Source organism: Jaculus jaculus, chromosome 15 (assembly GCF_020740685.1).
Source record: "Jaculus jaculus isolate mJacJac1 chromosome 15, mJacJac1.mat.Y.cur, whole genome shotgun sequence".
In the NCBI taxonomy this organism is placed as follows: Eukaryota; Metazoa; Chordata; class Mammalia; order Rodentia; family Dipodidae; genus Jaculus; species Jaculus jaculus.
The window spans coordinates 57,138,242-57,158,783 of record NC_059116.1 but is presented as its reverse complement, the minus strand read 5'-3'; the positions used below and the strand labels follow the sequence as shown (position 1 = coordinate 57,158,783).

Here is a 20,542-nt window from a genome sequence, read left to right as displayed (position 1 = left end):
ACCAGGGTAGGTGAGTGCTCTCCCAGAGGGACTGGGAGACATTGGCCCATGTGGCCTTGCCTCCATGTTTTAGAGAGCTGGCAGGTTCTCTTTCTCTTCCTTTATTTTTGGTTCATGCCATCATGTGGGACCACACACGACTAACTGGCAACTCATGTCTCTTGGCCAAGACTACTCTTCAGTATTGACTGAAGGCCAGCCATCCTCTGTCTAGACCCGACAGCCTGTTGGGTATTGGCAAAAACCCTGTATCTATTTCTCTCTGACACACACACACACACACACACAAACCCGGTAACACATTCACCTCTTAAAAGCCTGTACAGCAGGTCACCGGCCTCTTAAACTTGTGGACAGGCTCACGCCCGGACTTTTGGGGAATCCCCTATGCTAATCAGCCCTTGGGAACGTTGCCCTCTGGGCTTGGTGTTTCTAATCTTTTCTGTCATGGGTAACATTGCCTCCCACCAAAATTATCTATCTAGCTAGCTATCTCAGAATCATGGAATAAGAGCTCTTCTGAAAGTTGGTGATCACGGGGGGTGCCGAGAACTGGGCATAAAATCAGTCTATGTTTATTTAGTTGGTCTCCATGGCTAACTTCCCTTGTATCTTCTATTACTGGGCCCCTGATACTACTGATCTTAGGCCTTACCATAGGACCATGCACTATTAATGCTTTAAGTAGATATATGAAGAATAGAATAAATTCTGTTAAACTCATGGTACTGTGGACACATTATAACCCTTTAGATGAAAACACCCTCGACACTGTAATTCACAAGTCAAAGATTTGACTTAGTGTCATATCAGTGGAGGAAATGGAAAATGGAATGTGAAAGAAAGGGGATGATCCCTCTATACAATGCAGATGTTTACTGTTACCTAAGGAATGGAATGATCCCTCTGTGCAATGTACCATGACCTCCCTGTATCTCTTTGTTTCTAAATATCTTTGTGATTACATAGCATAGAATGTTTCTTGCCTCAGTTCCACCTATGTGACCTATGTAACCTTATGACCCACCTTGTTTAACAGTATGTAATTCTGTGGTTTAACGCCTAATCTTGGTGTTTTTTTTTTTTTTACTATAAACATCATGTGATTATTTCCAATAAAAGCTGACACTCCCAACAGATCAGGGCTGCATCTTGAGATCCTGAATTCTGAGATACTGACCTGGTGCACCAGCTTTCTTCTTTTCCTTTCTTTCTACCCAATAAAACTTTGCCTCACATTCCGTGAGTAGATGGTCTTACTTGTGTGACACTAGACCCCATAACATTTGTACCATACAACCTGCCGTATCAATTAATTCCCTTCATTGTATCTCCAGTTTCTTAATATCCATCAGATGCATCCAATAAACTTCCACACTTGGCCCCAGTGGGCTCTCCTAGAGAGGATGTTCTTTCCAGGGCCTTAACTTTTCCACCCAACTTGGCTTTTATGAGTGTAACTTTCCCCTGTATGTTTCTTTTTGTTTTCTTTTGCTTTTTGAGGGAGGGTCTCACTCTAGCCCAGGCTGACCTGGAATTAACTATGTAGTCTCAGGGTGGTCTTGAACTCAAGGCAATCTTCCTACCTCTACTTCCCCAGTGCTGGGATTAAAGTACATGTTTCTTTTTCATTTTTTTTTTCCTCAAGGTAGGGTCTCATTCTAGCCCAAGCTAACTCAGTATGTAGTCTCAGGGTGGCCTAAAATTTACAGCGATCCTCCTACCTTGGCCTCCCAAGTGCTGGGATTGCATTTTATTTTATTATTTTTTTTTTTTTGTTGTTGTTGTTTGTTTTGGTTTGTTGAGGTAGGTCTAGCCCAGAAAGTCACTCTGTAGTCTCAGGCTGGTCTCAAACTCACAGGCATCCTCCTATCTCTGCTTCCTCAGCGCTGGGATTAAAGGTGTGTGCCACCATACTCAGCTTTGCATGTTTTTTGACTGGCTCTACTATGTACTTTTGCCTCTAGTTCCTTGCATTTTAAAAGTTAAAAAATTTTTTTTTAATTTATTCTTTACTTGTAAGCAGAGAGAGAGAGAGAGAGACAGAAGACAGAAGAGGGAAGAAAGAGAGGGGAGAAAAATAAGAATGGTCCTTTTGCTGCTGGTTTTGTAAGCAAGTGGCTTTAACTACTAAACCATCTCTTCAGCCCTATTATTTTTTTTTTTTTTTTAAGCAGGTCTCACTCTAGCCCAGGATGAATCAGAACTCACTCTGTAGCCCTGGTTAGTCTCAAACCCACAATGATCATCCAGACTCAGCCTTCTGAGTCCTAGGATTAACAGCTTGCTACTGCTTTACATTTTAAGATTTAAAAACACTGACATTGAAGAGAATACATACAAGAGTACACATTGAAATTGCATTTGTCTTTGGTTGTTGTCTGAATTTTAACACATTCATGTAACTACAACTACATAATGAATATCCCTCCCCCCCTTTTTTTCTTTTTGCAGTGTTGGGGAAAAACCCAGGGCTTTGCACATACTAATGAAATGCTTTGCCACTGAAGAACACCACCAGGCCCCAGGATAGTTTTCTATTATCTTGTTTTCTCACTTAACAAAATACTTAAGAAATACTTTATTTATTTATTTGCAAGTAGAGAGATGCAAGCAGAAAGGTGGGGTAGAGAATGAATGAATGAGTGGGCACGCCAGGGCCTCTTGTCACTACAAATGAACTCCAGACACATCACTTTGTACATCGGGCTTTATGTGGGTACTGGGTAATTGATCCTGGGCCTTGTAAGAAAGTGCCTTTAACTGCTAAGCCATCTTCCCAGCTCCAGCACAATATTTTGAGATTATCTCAGAGCATAAAAGTGCCAACAGAACACCACAATATATGAAACAAAAACTGACGAAATTGATGTAGGTGTGGTGGCATGTACCTTTAAACTCAGCACTGGGGAGGCTGAGGTAGGAGGTTCACTGTGAGTTTGAGGCCAACCTGAGACTACCAAGACCCTACCTTGAAAAAAAAAATGACAGATTTGAAAGAAGTAAATAATTTAAAAATAGTGGCTTTAAATTTTAATTGTCCACTTCCATTAATGGGGTAAACTATATCAACTACAAAGATGTGAATATAATAAGCATATCAACAACTTCTTCCTAAAACACTATCTAAGAATAGAGTTTCCATTCTGAGCTACACATGATATGCTAGGCCATCAGACAAATTTCAAGAAGTTGAAAATGGTAATATTGGGCATCTGGCTCATACCTATAATCCAAGCACTTGAGAGACTGAGGTGGAAAGATCATGGTGAGTTCCACCAGCCTGAACTATAGAGTAAATTACAGGTCAATGAGTTCCTAGACTGGAGTGAGACCCTGCTTCAAACAAAACAAAACAAAAAGTGAGTAATAATAAGCGTTTAGAAAAGAGCTCTTGCCAGGCATGGTGGTGCACGCTTTTAATCCCAACACTCGGGAGGCAGAGGTAGGAGGATCGCCGAGAGTTCGAGGCTACCCTGAGACTACATAGTGAATTCCAGGTCAGCCTGAGCCAGAGTGAGAGCCTACCTCGAAAAACCAAAAAAAAAAAAAAAAAAAAGAAAAAGAAAAGAGCTCTTTAGCAGAACACGGTGGCACAGGCAGAGGTAGACTGATCACTGTGAGGTAGGCCTCAAACTCACAGTGATTCTCCTACCTCAGCCTCCCAAATACTGAGATTAAAGACATGTGCTACCAAGCCCAGCCCTGGGGAGATCTTTATGTACTGCTCCCCAGCCTGAGCCTAAGCCTGAGTGAGACCCTATCTTGGGGGCAGGGAGTGGGGGGCAGCTCTTGGTACATTGCTGGTAGGAGTGTAAAGTAGTGCAGCCATTGTTAGCAAAACTTGGGTAGTTCCATATGACTCAGCAATTCTAGATAAATACCCAAGAGAAATAAAAGCACATTTATGTATATAATTATTTTATCTTTCTGTATTGGCCTTTTTATCAGTAGAAAATGTCCCCCTTACTTCTAGGAAACTGTTTTATTCTAACATTCATCAGCTAACAAAGATGCACTAAAACAGAATGTATTGTATTTTACCTGAACAAAAAGCAAATATAGGGCTAGAGAGATGGTTTAGTGGTTAAGGCGCTTGCCAGGAAAGCCAAGACATGTAGATTTGATTTCCCAGTACCCACGTAAAGCACAAGGTGCTGCATGCATCTGGAGTTCATTTGCAGTGGCTAGAGGCCCTGGCACATTCATTCTCTCTATCTGCCTCCTTCTCTCCTCTCTCTCTCTCTCAAATAAATAAAACATTTTTTAAAAAAAGTGAATATAGTAATACTAAAGAGAACATCTAAACAGTCAACCTCCTGAAACTTAATTTTTTTTCTCTGATTTCTTCTTGATTTTGGAAGATCTACCTATTGACCTATATCTATCCATCCATCCACCAATCTATAATCTATGCACTGACTTAAAGAATTCAGATAAGCTTTTTTTTTCTTTTATTTTCGGGGGGGGATGTTGAGGTACAGTCTCGCTCTAGCCCAGGCTGACCTGGAATTCACTATGTAGTCTCAGGGTGGCTACCATGCCTCACTAAGCAAAAAGAGAGAAGACAGACAGACAGATTTGATATGACAGATCCTCCAGCAACTACAAATGAACCCCAGATGTATATGCCACTTTGTGCATTTTGCTTTTCATGGGTACTGAGAATTAAACTCGGATCCTTAGGCTCTGAAGGCAAGCAAACACTAAGCCATCTCTCCAGCCTCATAAATAAATAGGTGGAAATGAAACACCTTAAAGAATCATTTATTTAGTATTGATATTCTAGTATTATTATAGAACATAGATTACACAGACCCAAAGTGTCTTGATATGGAACCAATGATAAATGTCCTGTCCATATGAGAACAATAGTCTACAGACTGCTTGTACTGATACAGAATCTACTATAATTTATATCACAATCTGGTTTATCTACCACACATAATGCAGTTGGTAGAGAAATTAAGCCATCATCTTGGAGTCATACTTTTCCCTTACTTGAAAGGCAAATCAGCACTTGTAATAGGTTCATTAGAATAGAAGCAGAACAATTTTCCAGGTCTATGCAATTCCTTAATGACTTTGGCATTCTAGCATCTTTGCCAAGTCTGCATACACTAATGTCATAAACTGGATTCATAAAAACAGCAACTGAAAGTGAGCCCCTTTTCTTGAGAATTTCTAGTGTTTCAGAAGGAGATATTTACATGATAGATGATGGCAAAATGTTTTCATTGGGAGTATATTAGGCAGCTTCAGCTGATCATTTATGATTCTAGTCAGTTCTCAGATAAATAGTGGTAAAGAAAAAAAAAAAAAAGGTCAATGCCCAGAGTGCATCTGAGCAAGATAGTGTGCTACTTTGAAAGTAAAGCTATCTCCAGGCAGTGCTGTCATTACCAGGTCTATTTCTCTTCTTTACATCAGAGGACTTCAGTAGTATGGGTGCCAGCTTACTCTGGAGATTTCTTACAAGGTCCATAATGAAGGCTTTATCTACTCATTCTGCTTTACACCATGTATAGTTGCAGAAAAATAATGATCTCAAGTAATGTAGCTTTTTATTTATTTATTTGAGAGAGATAAAGGCAGAGTGAGGCAGGGAGAGGGGAGAGACTGGGTGTGCCACTGTAAATGAACTCCAGATGCACCCACCACTATGTGCATCTGGCTTACATGGGTCCTAGGGAGTTGAACTTGGGTCCTTAGGCTTAGCAGGCAAGCACCTTAACCATTAAGCCATCTCTCCAGCTAATGCAGTTTTTTTTTTTTTTTTTGCTTGCTTTTTTGAGGTAGGGTCTCACTATAACCCAGGCTGACCTGGAATTCACTATGTAGTCTCAAGTTGGCCTTGAACTCATGGTGATCCTCCTACCTCTGTCTCCTAATTGCTAGGATTAAAGGCGTGTACCACCATGCCCAGCTAATGTAGGTATTTATTTATTTATTTATTTATTATGAAAGGGAAGGAGTGGGAGGGAGGGAGGGAGAGGGAGAGAGAGAGAGAGAAGGAGGGAGAGAGAGGGAGGGAGGGGGAGGGGGAGAGAGAGAGAGAGAGAAAGAGAGAGAATGAATATGGGCATGGCAGGGCTTCCAGCCACTGTGAACAAACTCTAGATGCTGGCTTACATGCATACTGGGGAATTGAACTGATGTCCTTTGGCTTTGCAGGCAAGTGCCTTAACTGCTAAGCCATCCCTCCAGCCCTAATGTAGGATTTTTTTTTTTTTTTTCGAGGTAGGGTCTCACTCTAGCCCAGGCTGACCTGGAATTCACTATGGAATCTCAAGGTGGCCTCGAACTCACGGCAATCCTCCTACTTCTGCCTCCTGAGTGCTGGGATTAAAGGCATGAGCCATCACTAATGTAGGATTTTAATGAGCTGTATTTAGAGCTTTTTCTAGTTCTCTCTTGGGTGAAGACATGTACTTCTACCTAACTCTCACCCAAGGGAGGTCTCTTCTTCAGTGCCTAAGCAACTAACGGCAGGTTTGAGAAAGGTTTTTGGTAACACGTTGCACACATGTGTACTACTTCATATAGACTGTATAACTGTGGGACATATGCATCATCATGTTCTGATGATAAGCAGAAAATACTGTATAGCTGCTCGTGTCTGCCTCTTCTTTTCTTTTTTCCTTGGCTTTTTGAGGTAGGATCTCGCTCTAGCCCAGGCTGACCTGGAATTCACTATGTAGTCGCAGGGCGGCCTCAAACTCTCAGTGATCCTCCTACCTCTGCTTCCCAAGTGCTGGGATTAAGGTGTGCGCCACCACTTCAGGCTCCCTTCTTTTTCTTTTCTTTTTTTATTGAAACAATGTCTTATTCTAGCTCAGGCTGACCTGGAAATCACTCTTTAGCCTAGGCTGGACTTGAATTCTACCTCAGCATACCCAGTGCTGGAATTAAAGAAGTGGCCACCACATCCAGCTATAACTACTTTCCTTTTAAAATTATTTTTATTTACTTAGTTATAAGCAGAGAGAGGTAGAGGGGGAGAGAGAAAGAGAGAATGAATGGGCATGCCAGGGCCTCCAGCTACTGCAAACAAACTCCAGATGTATGTGCCACTGTGTATCTGGCTTTGTGTGGGTACTGGTAAATTGAATCTGGGTCCTTAGGCTTGCAGGCAAGTGCCTTAACCACTGAGCAGTTTCTCCAGCTCACCCTTTTTTGAGGCAGAGTCTCCTTTTAGACCAGGCTGACCTCAAACTCATAGTCATTCTTCTACCTCTTCCTCCTAAATGCTGGGATTAAAGGCGTGCGCCACCATACCCAGCTATAACTTCATTTTTTTTTTTTTTTTTCACGGTAAGGTCTCACTCTAGCCCAGACTGATCTAGAATTCACTATGGAGTCTCAGGGTAGCCTCAAACTTATGGCAATCCTCCGACCTCTGCCTCCCAATTGCTGGGATTAAAGGCGCGTGGCACCATGCCCAGCATAACTTCATTTCTATTATTTTCTTCATTTCTATTATATTATTAGAGAGAGCGAGCAAGCGTGAGCCATAGCCTCTTGCTGCTGCAAATGAATTCCAGACACATGTGCCACTTTGTTTACCTGGTTTTACATATGCACTGGGGTATAAAACCCCAACTGTCAGGCTTTGCAAGCAAGCACCTTTAACCACCGAACAATCTCTCCAGCCCTTACAGCTCCTTTTTTTATGCGCAAATTAATTTTTAATATTTTAAAAAAATTGGGCCTATGATTTAATCTTATACATACAGGTTACAATAGTGTAAATAAAAAAAAAACATAAAATAGGTTTTATCCCATCTAGTGAAAATACAGATCAAAGGAACATAAAATTGAATAAGCAAAAATGTTGGTTACATGGCTAAAATCATAAAATTAGAAAAATCTTCATGCTAACATTTCATATAACTCAAACAATGTACTAGTTATAACCTTAACCAATATTTTCCAGGTTCTGGCTGATGATTTATGCACACACTGATATTTACGTAGACACTGAAGAGGCTCATGTTTTTGTTTGTGGTAGTGCTGCTTCACTCAATTTTCCATTTGAATTTAGTACTCATCACAACTGCAGTTACCTGAATATCAAATAAACCACTTGAAAAATGTTTCCAATTGGTAAAAAGAAGTGGGGATCATCATTATTTCTCCAATGGCTTTAAAATCTTCTATGTAACCTATCTAGATAGAAAAACAATTGTGCTTATCTTAGCCAATAAAAAAGGGAACCTTTAATTAATTGGCTGATTACCTCTATGAATAATATAGATGTTCATTTGCTGGAAGAAATTACTACTATCAACAGACAGTAGTGTAATTATATAGATACTATTAGTCTACCCAGTGAATAGTCTAACAACCAGCTCACCCATCTTCCTCTCTTATCAGTGGCATTCTAAAATTTTTAGGACAAGGAAGCAAATTTAAACTGCATGCATCAGCACCTAAGTATCTGCCCAAGAGTCACCCATTTATTGACTTACTGTATCTCTAAGCTATAAATAAGATGCTATATAAATGATTCAGGGTAATACAAGAAGTCACTACAAGTCTGATGCTATGATAAGAGCATAGATTATATTGTAAGCTGAGTTCTCTTATGAATAAAATTACCTATAGTAGTCAAAGTGTATGTGATTTAACTAGTATATTAAAATAGGCTTTAAAGTTGATACTATCCTCTTAGTATGGGGTTCTGATGAGTGTGCACAAACTAAAAACTCAGAATACTTGTAACATAAATGTTTAATAAGATAATATTAATTGGGAAATTCATAAAAGGTGTCAGCTGGGCACAATGGTACACACCTCAATCCCAGCAAGTGGGAGGCTAAGGCAGAAAGATTGTGAATTTTTTCTCAGGGTAGGGTCTTGGCTAGCCCCTGCTGACCTGGAATTCACTCTGTAGTCTCAGGTTGGCCTCACAGCCATCTTTCTACCTCTGCTTCCCAAGTGCTGGGATTAAAAAGCATGCACCACCATGCCTGGCCAGGATTATGAATTTGATACCAACCTAAGCCTCACAGGTAGATCCTCTCTCCTCCCTCTCCACAAAAGAAACATTTCATGTATAATGTAACTATATATTTATCTGCAAGGAGAGAGAGAGAGAGCACGCAGACACAGAGATACAATATGAGCATGCCAGGGACTCTAGCTGCTCAAATGAACTCCAGAAGAATGCACCACTTTGTGCACCTGGCTTACATGGATACGGGGGAATCAAACCTGAGTCCTTGGGCTCTGTAGGCAAGCACCTTAACTGTTAAGCCATCCCTCTAGTCATGTGTAATTTTTTTTAAAGCTGAATTTTTTTTCATGGGGGTAGTGTTGAGTATTCAGTTCAGCGTACTATACATACCAGGTAAGTGATCAAGAGCCATACACCCAGATACAAATATGCTTTGCTTTAGTGTGCACTAAAGATGACGAGTAAGAGCTCCACTGGTCCACTCTGGCTAAAGCATTCAGAAGGGCAAATGGGAGAGAAACTGCTTATGCAGCTTGTCATGAACATAGCTACCTTGGCTGGCCCATCTGTTGGGATATAACCTTCTGGCCCAGTGTAGTAGACAGCTTGAACTTCCAGACCAGGCAGTTATGGAGGAAGGGATATTTGTTGCAGTTTACAAATCTAGGGGGAGTTCCATAATGGCAGAAGGGCCAAGCAGAGAAAGAGAAGCCACAAGCCCAAACCCACACAGCACACTTCAGCAACTCCAGATGGAACTACGTACTTTGTGTATCTTTAGATTGGAATTTCAAATCTACCACCACACCTTAAGATCTGCCCAGTGATACCTCTTTCAGCCAGGTGGCTGCAGATCCAAACTACAAACTAATAAAGTACTGATTATATTGGGGGCCATGTCAGGAACACAGCTACCTTAACCCGCCCACCTGTTGGGATATAACCTTTTGGCTCAGTAACTCAGGAACTGAAGAGGCTTCTCTGTGGCAGAGGCATGACGAAGTAGAATAGTGCCACCATTATATACAATGCTCAAAATCAAGGACAATTTTTATGGGTTAAGGAATCAGATGGTCTGAGTTCTTAACCCATTCTTCCACTCACCAGCTCTGTGATCTTTGAACTCATATCTGCAGCAAAAGTGGTAATAGTGATTTGTAATCACATAAAGCTCTATTTAACAAAGCATTTTCATGTTATGTCATTTAATTCCCTAGCCATGCTCTGAAACTGATACCATACATGAAGAATCATAAGTTCAGAGTGATTTGGCAAACAAAATAAAATAGCTCATAAACCTGAAGTAAACGTTAAAACTGAACTTTGAAACTGTTAGAAGGCAAAACAGTTTAAGATATAGGAACAGGCAAGAGATTTCTGTAAAGACTATAATTGACAAGTAAAACTTCATGAAATTAAAAGCCTTGGGCTGGAGAATGGCTTAGCAGTTAAGCGCTTGCCTGTGAAGCCTGAGGACCCTGGTTCGAGGCTCGTTTCCCCAGGAACCACGTGAGCCAGATGCACAAGAGGGCACACGCGTCTGGAATTCGTTTGCAGTGGCTGGAGGCCCTGGTGTGCCCATTCTATCTGCCTCTTTGTCTGTTACTGTCAAATAAATTAAAAAGCAACAACATCAACAACAAAAAGAAAACCTAACTAAATAAAAATAAAATAATTTTTAAAAGTTTGGGCATAAGTATCCTGCATAGGTGAACAATGTGTCATAATCCAAGGAAGTCATGGGTTGTTCCAAGAAAAATCTCAGTGCTAGGAGCAGGATACCTTACAGCAAGTTGTTGGCCAGGGAGGCCCTTGGTGCCTAAACCATTACAGGCCATTACCAAGGTTCTTGGTTCCCTACCAGAACTACCTGGTAAGACCTGACTGGTTAAGACTGCACATGCTTGGGCTGCAAGTCACGGAGAAATCAAATGAGTTGGACTAGACCCCTCCTCCCAGATGACTAGCTGTCACAATGCTGGCAAGAGTTATGCAGTCTGTTGGAGGAGAAAAGTCAATGGTGAATACAACAGCAACATCAACATGGTTGAGCAATTATCTGTAAGGCACTGAGACAAGTGCTTAGGATATATACCTAGGAGTGGTATAGCTGGGTCATATGGTAAATTTACTTTTAGCTGCCTCAGAAACCTCCACACTGATTTCCACAATGGTTAGACCAGATTCTATTCCCACCAACAGTGTAGAAGGGTTCCTCTTTTTCCATATCCTTGCCAGCATTTATGGTCATTTGTTTTTATGATAGTAGCTAATCTGACAGTAGTGAGATGGAATCTCAATGTAGTTTTAATCTGCATTTCCCTGATGACTAGGGATGTAGAAAATTTTTTAGATGTTTATATGCCATCCATATTTCTTCTTTTGAGAACTCTTTATTTAGTTCCATAGCCCAACACACACACACACACACACACACACACACACACACACACACACACACACATTGTTTATTTCTTTGAGAAAGAGAGAGAGAAAAAAAGGCAGATAGAATGGGCACACCAAGGTCTCCAACCACGTGTGCCACCTTGTGCATCTGGCTTACGTGGGTTCTGGGGAATTGAACTGGGGTCCTTAGGCTTCACAGGCCAATACCTTAACCACTAAACCATTTCTCCAGCCCCCAGATCCCATTTTTTAATTGGCTTGTTTGATTTCTTATCGTTTAATTTTTTGAGTTCTTTGTATATCCTAGATATTAATCCTCTTATCAGATGTATAGCTGGCAAAGATTTTTCCCATTTTGTAGGCTGGCTCTTTGCTTTATTCACAGTGTCTTTTGCAGTACAAAAATCTTTGTAATTTCATAAGGTCCCAGCAGTTAATCTGTGGTTTTATTGTCTGAGCAATTGGAGTTATATTAGAAAAGTCCTTCCCAAGACCAACTTGTTGAAGGGTTTCCCCTACTTTTTCCTCTAGCAGTTTCAGGTCTGATGTTAAGGTCTTTAATCCATTTGGAATTAATTCTTCCGCAAGGACACATCCTTCTATCCTTCTACAGATACATATCCAGTTTTCCCAGCACCGTTTGCTGAAGAGGCTGTCTTTTCTCCAATGAATATTTTTGGCATTTTTATGAATATCAGGTGGCTATAGCTACCTGGATTTACATCTGGGTCCTCTATTCTGTTCCAATGATCTACATGTCTGCTTTTGTGCCAGTACCATGCTGATTTTGTTACTATGGCTCTGTAGTATAGGTTAAAATCAGGTTTGGTGATACCAACCCTATTTTTTTGCTCAGTATTGTTTTTGATATTCAAGACTTTTTGTGATAGCAAATGAATTTTTGGATTGCTTTTTCTATTTCTATAAAGAATGCCATTGGAATTTTGATGGGGATTGCATTAAATGTGTTAATTGCTTTCGGTAAGATTGCCATTTTCACAGTATTGATTCTTCTGATCCAGGAACAAGGGATTTATTTCCATTTCCTAGTGTCTTCTACAATTTCTTGCTTGAGTGCTTTAAAGTTTTTATTGTAGGGATCCTTCATTTCCTTGGTTAGATTTATTTCAAGGTACTTTATTTTTTTATGCAATTCTGAATGGGAATGGTTCTCTGATTTCATCCTCTGTGTGTTTGTTGTTAGCATATAGGAAGGCTACTGATTTCTGTGTACTTATTTTGTATCCTGCTACATGGCTATAGGTGTTCATCAGCTCTAACAGTTTGCTGGTAAGTCTTTATGGTCCTTTATGTATAGAATCATGTCATCTGCAAATAATGATAACTTGAGCTTTTCCTTTTCAATTTGTATCCCTTTTATGTGCGTCTCTTACTTTATCGCTATGGCTAAGACTTCCAGTACTATATTAAATAAAAGTGGGGACAGTGGACACCCTTGTCTTATTACTGATTTTAGTGGAAAAGCTTCCAGTTTTTCCCCATTTAGTAATATATTGGCTGCAGGCTTTTCAGAAATAGCTTTTATTATTTTGAGATATGTTCCTTCTATTCTCAGTCTCTGTAGAACTTTTATCATGAAGGGATGTTGGATTTTGTCAAATGTTTTCTCTATATCTAATGAGATAATCATGTGATTTTTGTCCTTCAGTCCATTTATACAATATATTACATTTATCAATTTGTGTATATTGAACCATCCCTGCATCTTTGGGATAAAGCCGACTTGGTCAGGGTAAATGATCTTTCTGATATATTCTTGTATTCTGTTTGCCAATATTTTGTTGAGAATTGTTGCATCTATGTTCATGAGGGAGATTGGTTTGTAATTTTCTTTTTTGTTCTATCTTTGCCTGATTTTGGTATGAGGGTGATGCTGGCTTCATAGAAGGAGTTTGGTAGGATTCTTTCTTTTACTATTTTATGGAAAAGCTTAAGAAGCAATGGTGTTAGTTCTTCCCTGAAGGTCTGGTAAAATTCACCAGTGAATCCATCTGGGTCTGGACTTTTTTTTTAGTTGGGAGATTTTTGATAACTGCTTGGATCTCCATACTTGTTATAGGTCTATTTAAGTGATTAATCTCATTTTGATTTAATTTAGGTAGGTCATATAAATCAAGAAAATCATTGCATTCAGATTTTCATATTTAGTGGAGCATATGTTTTTATGGTATGTCCCTATGATTTTTTGAATATCTCTGGTATCTGTTACCTTTTTCTTGTCTAATTTTATTAATTTATGTCTCTTCTTTCTCTTGGTCAGATTTACTAATGGTTTATCAATCTTATTTATCTTTTCAAAGAACCAACTCTTTGTTTTATTGATTCTTTGGATCATTTTCTTAGTTTCTATTTTATTAATTTCTGCCCTAATCTTTATTATTTCTTCCTGTCTACTGATTTTTGGTTGCCTTGTTCTTCTTTTTCCAAGGCTTTAAGGTGAAGCATTAGGTTGTTTCCTTGAGGCCTTTCCAATTTCTCCTTTTTTTTTAATTTTTTTTTTTTTTTTTTGGTTTTTCGAGGTAGGGTCTCACTCTGGTCCAGGCTGACCTGGAATTAACTCTGTAGTCTCAGGGTGGCCTTGAACTCACGGCGATCCTCCTACCTCTGCCTCCCGAGTGCTGGGATTAAAGGCATGCGCCACCACGCCTGGCTTATCCTTTTTTTTTTTTTTTTTGGACAGTCGGTGTCATTTTATTGACAGCAGTTTTCACGATTTCTTCCCACAAATGCTTCCTTGGAGAACCAGCACACAGGCACAAGGACAGGCAGTCTTTGGTGAGGGAGCTAGAAAGGCAGGATGCACAGGTCCTTGGCAGGTGTTTGGTCCCAGTAGGATACAATCCTTCAAGTTGGAATCCCACTGGGTATTTAAGAGGACCAAGATGGGGGGGGGGGACAGGAAGTCTTCAATAGGACTCACATCTCAGTCCAGGCACCTCGTACTATCCAAGTCTATCCCAGTTTTAGGACTCTGGGGGCAGCAAAATCAAGCCCACCCACTTCAACAGGGGCAGATTCATCATCCTGTGCCCTGTTCACACACAACTGCTTCCGCTGGTCTGTCGCAGTTAGAGGGAGTCCACCTTATGGTTAAGGATGGAGCACTTCCTCTATGACCCCCTTCTGTGCTTGAATGGCTGGGAAAACAGGGCTGCTTTCTTGCCATTGCTGCAGGTGCCATTGTCCTCAAATCTTCAACAAATCACAGGAGGGGGAGGGGGCTACAAGTCTGTTTGGGCTGCCAGTTGTGCTCTGCGACCACAGTACACACTGCACTGCCCTGCCTTTCTTTTGCCAATTGCCAGTGCCTAAGCCACAGTGCCAGCAGACCCTGAAGGACCCAAAAGCCACTCTGCATAAGGACCTGGCAATCATGGGTAGGAAAGTGTTTGAAAAAGCAGATGGATGTGGGAGCAATGGAAGTTTCACTTGATAATTAGAGATCTGAAGTGATTTGACTCTATTTCCTCCACTTTAAAGCAATCATGAAATTTCACAGTGACTTCTGAGGTGGGGACAGAAGAATGGTGGTGGTGTTCAGAATCATCAGGGCTGTGGCCTGGTGGTCAAGACCCAAGGAGGCTCAGGCAGAGCGGGCCTCATTGGGGCAGCTGGAGGAGTACGGACTGTCTGGCCAGCAGGTAGGTTATCTGCTTGGTCTTAAACACTCAGAGAGGAATGTATAACTAAAGATTAAAAGATACCTTAAACAGATAAATGGCCTATTAAGTAATACAAGAGGGGAAACAAACCAATCCTTAAGACATTTTCCTCCATCTCTAATAGTTCTAATTCTATAATAAAGAAAAATAACTATAGATATCAAAAGGGTTATTTTCCAATCTAAAAATATAAGTAAGTTCTGAGACCAAAAATATACTTGTACAGCCTTTAATGACACCCAATGCCTCTCTATTATCAAGGCTAAATGTTGTGTATGTTTCTGATAACTCTGCTAATATCTCATGTATTTTACAAGTCAGATGGAAACAGATTCAGGTCATGTCAAACACTACTGTGCCATTCAATGAACAGTTCTGGAAGAGAACCTCAGCCAGCTCATGCTCAGATTGTCCTGAGACAAACCAACTCCATCTGCCTTGGTTCCCTTGACCACAAGAAGGACCAGTTTGCTATGTGCAATCTTATTAGCTCCTTACTTTTACTCTTTCTTTCCAATGTTCTTTTCTAAGACTATCTTCCTACACTCCATCAATTCACTTCCGGGGTCCCTTAGAATAGTTTCCATCTGTGGGAGAGACTCTCTAGCTGCCACAACTTTGTGCCCCATTCAGCAGGAAGGTAGTAAATGATCTGATGTCTTCATGTCCCTTGTCCTCTAATAGCAGTTAGAGTGTATTCTCATGAGAGGAAGAAATAAAGGGGGGTAGAGTTTGGGTGACTGGACCCCTAAAGACAAAAGGAGCAAGAAAGTTTTTCTTATCTCTTGTCCACTTCCAAAAAAAAATGTTTTTCCATGTGTGCACCATCTCCCTGGCTCTACAAAGGACAAGCCTCACACTCTTTGATGCTGGTCAAGTTATGCCTCTCTGCCTGTCCAGCCCTAAGCTGACCAGAACTGAATGCCTGCTCAATATTTCCATTAACCAGGACCACTTGTGTCAAGACAACCACTCTCCTTTGGTACAAAGTGGTAACAAACCCATGAATAAATGTTTCCTTTTCCACTTACAGTTCCCCAGTCTTGATTGTTCCACAGGTGTGTATCTACAGAGAAAAGCAAGGGAAGCGGCCTATAAACTCTGTCTTCATCAACTGAGAGAGATTTTCATCCCTCTGTCAGTGGGCCTCAGCGTGAGGCTGTCTCTGGGTGCCTTTGGTGACCAACAGCCTCGAATCTCTCCAGAGACAATTGAACTCTCTCGTGGGCGTGGTACTTCAAAACTGTCTGGTCGGGGCTGGAGAGATGGCTTAGCGGTTAAGCGTTTGCCTGTGAAGCCTAAGGACCCCGGCTCAAGGCTCAATTCCCCAGGACCCACGTTAGCCAGATGCACAAAGGGGCGCACGCATCTGGAGTTCATTTGCAGTGGCTATAAGCCCTGGCGTGCCCATTCTCTCTTTTGCTCTCTGCCTGCCTCCCTCCCTCTCTCTCTCTCACTCTCAAATAAATAAAAAATAAAATTAAAATAAAAATTAAAAAAACTGTCTGGTCTTAGACCTCATTACTGCTGAACTTGGGGGGATATGTGTGGTCTTGGGAGAAAAATTGTTTTTTTTTGTTAATGAATCAAATGTTGTTGAACAAGATGTCAGCAGTTTAATTTCATATGAGTAACAAAATTTTAGTGACAGCAAATTAACTTAAAATATTGTGCTACTCAATTCCCCATTTGCTTTCAGCATTAGCGATTGAATTGCACAGAAATAGTACATAAAAGGCTAAATGTAGTTCTGTCTTCAAGGGGGATATTAAACTATGTATTATTGTATTTTTTAGCCAATCAAGCTAAAAGTTTTAAGTTTTTAAACTAAGTTTCAGAATTTCCAAAAAATTACTTTAGCAATTTTTGTGAATCACTACATTATTAGCAGCTTACAATACTCAAAATTTCAATAACCATGGAATGTCTTTAATGTAGTCAGCTGCTTACCAATAAGTCATTATTAAACATCATTTATAAAAAGAGAAAATAAAAAGCACATCTTGGCAGTACTCTCAGCAACAACAAAAAAAAGGTGTCCTTATAGCTCTCCAGCCATTAAAAGTAAGTGATTTCCTCAAGAAACAGCAAAAACATTACTAGATACAATAATTATTAGTTCTATAATCATACTTTAGCTCTGAAGTGAAAAAGATGTGAAAGTCTTTCAATTAGCAGTCTAATTCAAAAAGTCACTTTAATGTGATTTTTAAGAATATTTATTTATTTACTAGAGAGAGAGAGAGAATGGGTGCACCAGGGCCTTTAGCCTCTGCAAATGAACTCCAGACATACATGTCACCTTGTGCATCTGGCTTCCCTGGATCATGGGGAACCGAACCGGGGTCCTTTGGCTTCACAGGCAAAAGCCTTAACTGCTAAACCATCTCTCCAACTCTAGTATGATTCTATTTATTTATTTAAGAGCGACAAAGAGAAGGGGGGAGAGAGAGAGAGAGGGAGGGAGGGAGAGAGAATGGGCATGCCAGGGCTTCCAGCCACTGCAAACAAACTCCAGACGTGTGTGCCCCTTATATATCTGGCTAACATGAGTCCAGGGGAATCAAGACTTGACTCAGGGTCCTTAGGCTTCACAGGCAAGCGCTTAACGGCTAAGCTATCTCTCCAGCCCCCTAATATGATTTTTAAGATTATATTAAGCTTCTCATGGGAAGTCTTATCCAAAAGGAAAAAAAAAAGGAAAAAAAGATCAGTTGACAGTGATTTTTTCTAAATTGCAAACACTGAACTTTACCATGGGAAAAATCTTACAGCACTTATAACAAGTTTCCATTGCTTTGGTAGCTCTGCTTAGTAGTAACTTCTTCAGATTTTGTAAACCTGTGTTCACCATCAAAAAAAAACCCCAATGGAGCCAGGCGTGGTGGTATACACCTTTAATCCCAGCACTAGGAGGATTGCCATGAGTTCAAGGGCCACCTTGAGACTGCATAGGAAATTTCAGGTCAGCCTGAGCTAGAGTGAAACCCTACCTTGAAAAACCAAAAAATAAAATAAAATAAAAAAGACCCAATGGCATACTAACAGAATTAAAAAGGAATCTTAAATCTTTGTTTTTAGTAACTCTTTAAGAAATTTTAGATGTAGATTTAGATATTATAGGCTGTATTTAAAGTAAATTTAAAGGTGTTATTATCCTTTATAGAAATATCAATTTAAGGCTGGAGGGATGACTTTTAGTGGTTAAGGTGCTTGCCTGCTGAAGCCTAAAGACCTAGGTTTGATTCCCCATCACCCATGTAAGCCAGATGCACAAGGTGGCACATGCATCTGGAATTTGTTTGTAGTGGCTAGAGGCCCTGGTATGCCCATTCTCATTCTCTCTGTCTGTCTCTCTTCTTTCTTTGTCTCTTTGCTTTCAAATAAATAACTAAAATATTTTAAAATAAAGGAAATATCAATTTAATAACTGAAACAAGTGACTTTTTTCTTAAATTGAATTAAACATTTCATAAGAATTTCATTCATGCCATTGTTCTTGAAAGATTGCCTACTGTAAATTTCCCTAGTAAAAGCACCTAAAATGTTAAGTCAAAACCTTTTAAAGTAAATATTTTGTCTTCTAAGTGCTAGGTATTCACCCATGTATATCACAACAAATGGTCAGTTATCACCCTTAAAATAAGGCAACCATTCCATTTGCAAGATGGCTTAGCACTCATTTCATTAATCTAAACCACCTGTCTAAATACACTAGCATATAATCCAATGTTAAAAAGATCCACCTGAAATACAACCTCTCTAATTCTGATCAGCTTGAAAACTATCTTTCCTACAATTAAAGGGTCACCCAAAACACAAAACCTGGGATTGTTTTTCTGTGATTAGGTTCCAGTAGCTTAAATCTCAGACCACTAGAATTCTTCACACAGCTGTTAATTATGGGCCAAAGGATGGTGGGTGCACATCTGTTTCTTGCTTATTTCATTAATGGTTCACTTCCTGGTCCTCAAAGAATAGCAGCCTTTCTGCAGAGATAATGTACACCCATCTATGCTTCCTCCTGCATAGTTGGCTAGCTCTAGTTTGTCACTCCCCGCCCAGTGTAAATCTGAGTGAACTCACATCTGTTACAGATCGACCCAATTCATGGGCAATCTTCTCCCATCGACCTGGGGTCCCTCCTGGGAACTTAACCATACTTCTTGTCAGCTGGCTGAGATCCTCTTCTGTCCATTCAGGTGCCTACAAAATATTATAGAAAATAAAAGAGGTAATTGGGAAAATGCTTGCTGGAACATTTAACAAGCCCATGAAATTATTGGCAGTACCTTTTCTGCAAAAAACAGTACTAAAATTAATCTCAAAAGTTCATAGTTAACATTAGAACACAAATCTCCTACAGCTTTCTAAAAAATTTCCTATGTATACCAAATAAAGCAGAAATACTACAAAACCATGCCTCTGAAAACACTTTAAAAAGACCACTCAGTTTTGCATTAAAATGAGAAACTATTATCAAAGCCTGTGAAAAACATCCTTGCTACAAAATGCAACTCTACTCACAAATGCCTCAAAGTTTTGACGCTTAAAAAAAATTCTTAGAAATTTAAGTGAAAATGTGAACAAGTGAACATACTGGTTCAGAATCAGAACAGAGACAAAGATGCATTTCTTGTTCATTCTATGTAACAGCATTTGATTTAAAAATAAATTTAATTTGTCAAATGCTAGCATTTTGTAAAACTTGATGTCAACCACCCAGCTCATACAAAACCTTTAATATTTGACTAAATTGTTAATGAAGAAATAGACACCTGAAAGATTACAAAAGCACACAAAATCCTAACAGTAACATATTTTACACAGCGATCAAACCTATAATTGATCAAAGCAAAATAAATTATTGTTATTATTGTTAACAATAATTTATTAACAACAAAAAGTGCCCATTACATTTTAGTACCAAGCCCTTAGCCACCAGAGGCATTTTGGTATTAAACAATGTTTTAAGTAGTCAGCAGAGAGTAAAGAAGTCCACATCGTTTTCCTTGGGGGTGGGGAGGGAGGTATGGAATGAAATCTTAGAAACAAATACCTTTTCTAATCACCATTTCCGATAATGAACAGGCATCCATCAGCCAAGAACAATAGTCAGAGGTGAGTGACCCCAGGGACTATCTCCATAGCTATAGCAAAGCTTCTCCCTGACACTAATCCTCCCTGTCATTCTCCCACTGTGCTCTAACCACACTGACATCCGCTGGCCTCACTGCAAGCTTAAAGGGGCCATTCCTGACTTTTTACTGTCTTCCCCAATCAATGGTTCAAGCGTGCTCTTTCACCACGTCCAAATGGCAGCTTCACTCTAATCAAAGTCCACTGCCCCTGGTAAAGGGCTTTCCGAAAGGCTCTCCCTATTTGCATTCATTTGCAAAGCAAACTACTTTTATTCACTTTGTTCTGCTATCAAGAATGTTCCCTGAAGCAGATAAATTGGCATAAATACAACCTGCCATTTAAGAGCCAGTAA

At 39.9% G+C, this 20,542-nt stretch overlaps 1 protein-coding gene across 1 annotated transcript in view; it reads right to left on the bottom strand.

Moving 5' to 3' along the window:
- Dnajc1 (DnaJ heat shock protein family (Hsp40) member C1) overlaps nt 1–20,542 on the bottom strand; it is a 258,114-nt gene that overhangs the window by 30,658 nt on the left and 206,914 nt on the right. Inside the window, exon 12 of the mRNA XM_045134760.1 lies at nt 19,135–19,254. Within this exon, the coding sequence (XP_044990695.1) occupies nt 19,135–19,254 (120 nt within the window). The remainder of the gene's footprint in view (nt 1–19,134; nt 19,255–20,542) is intronic.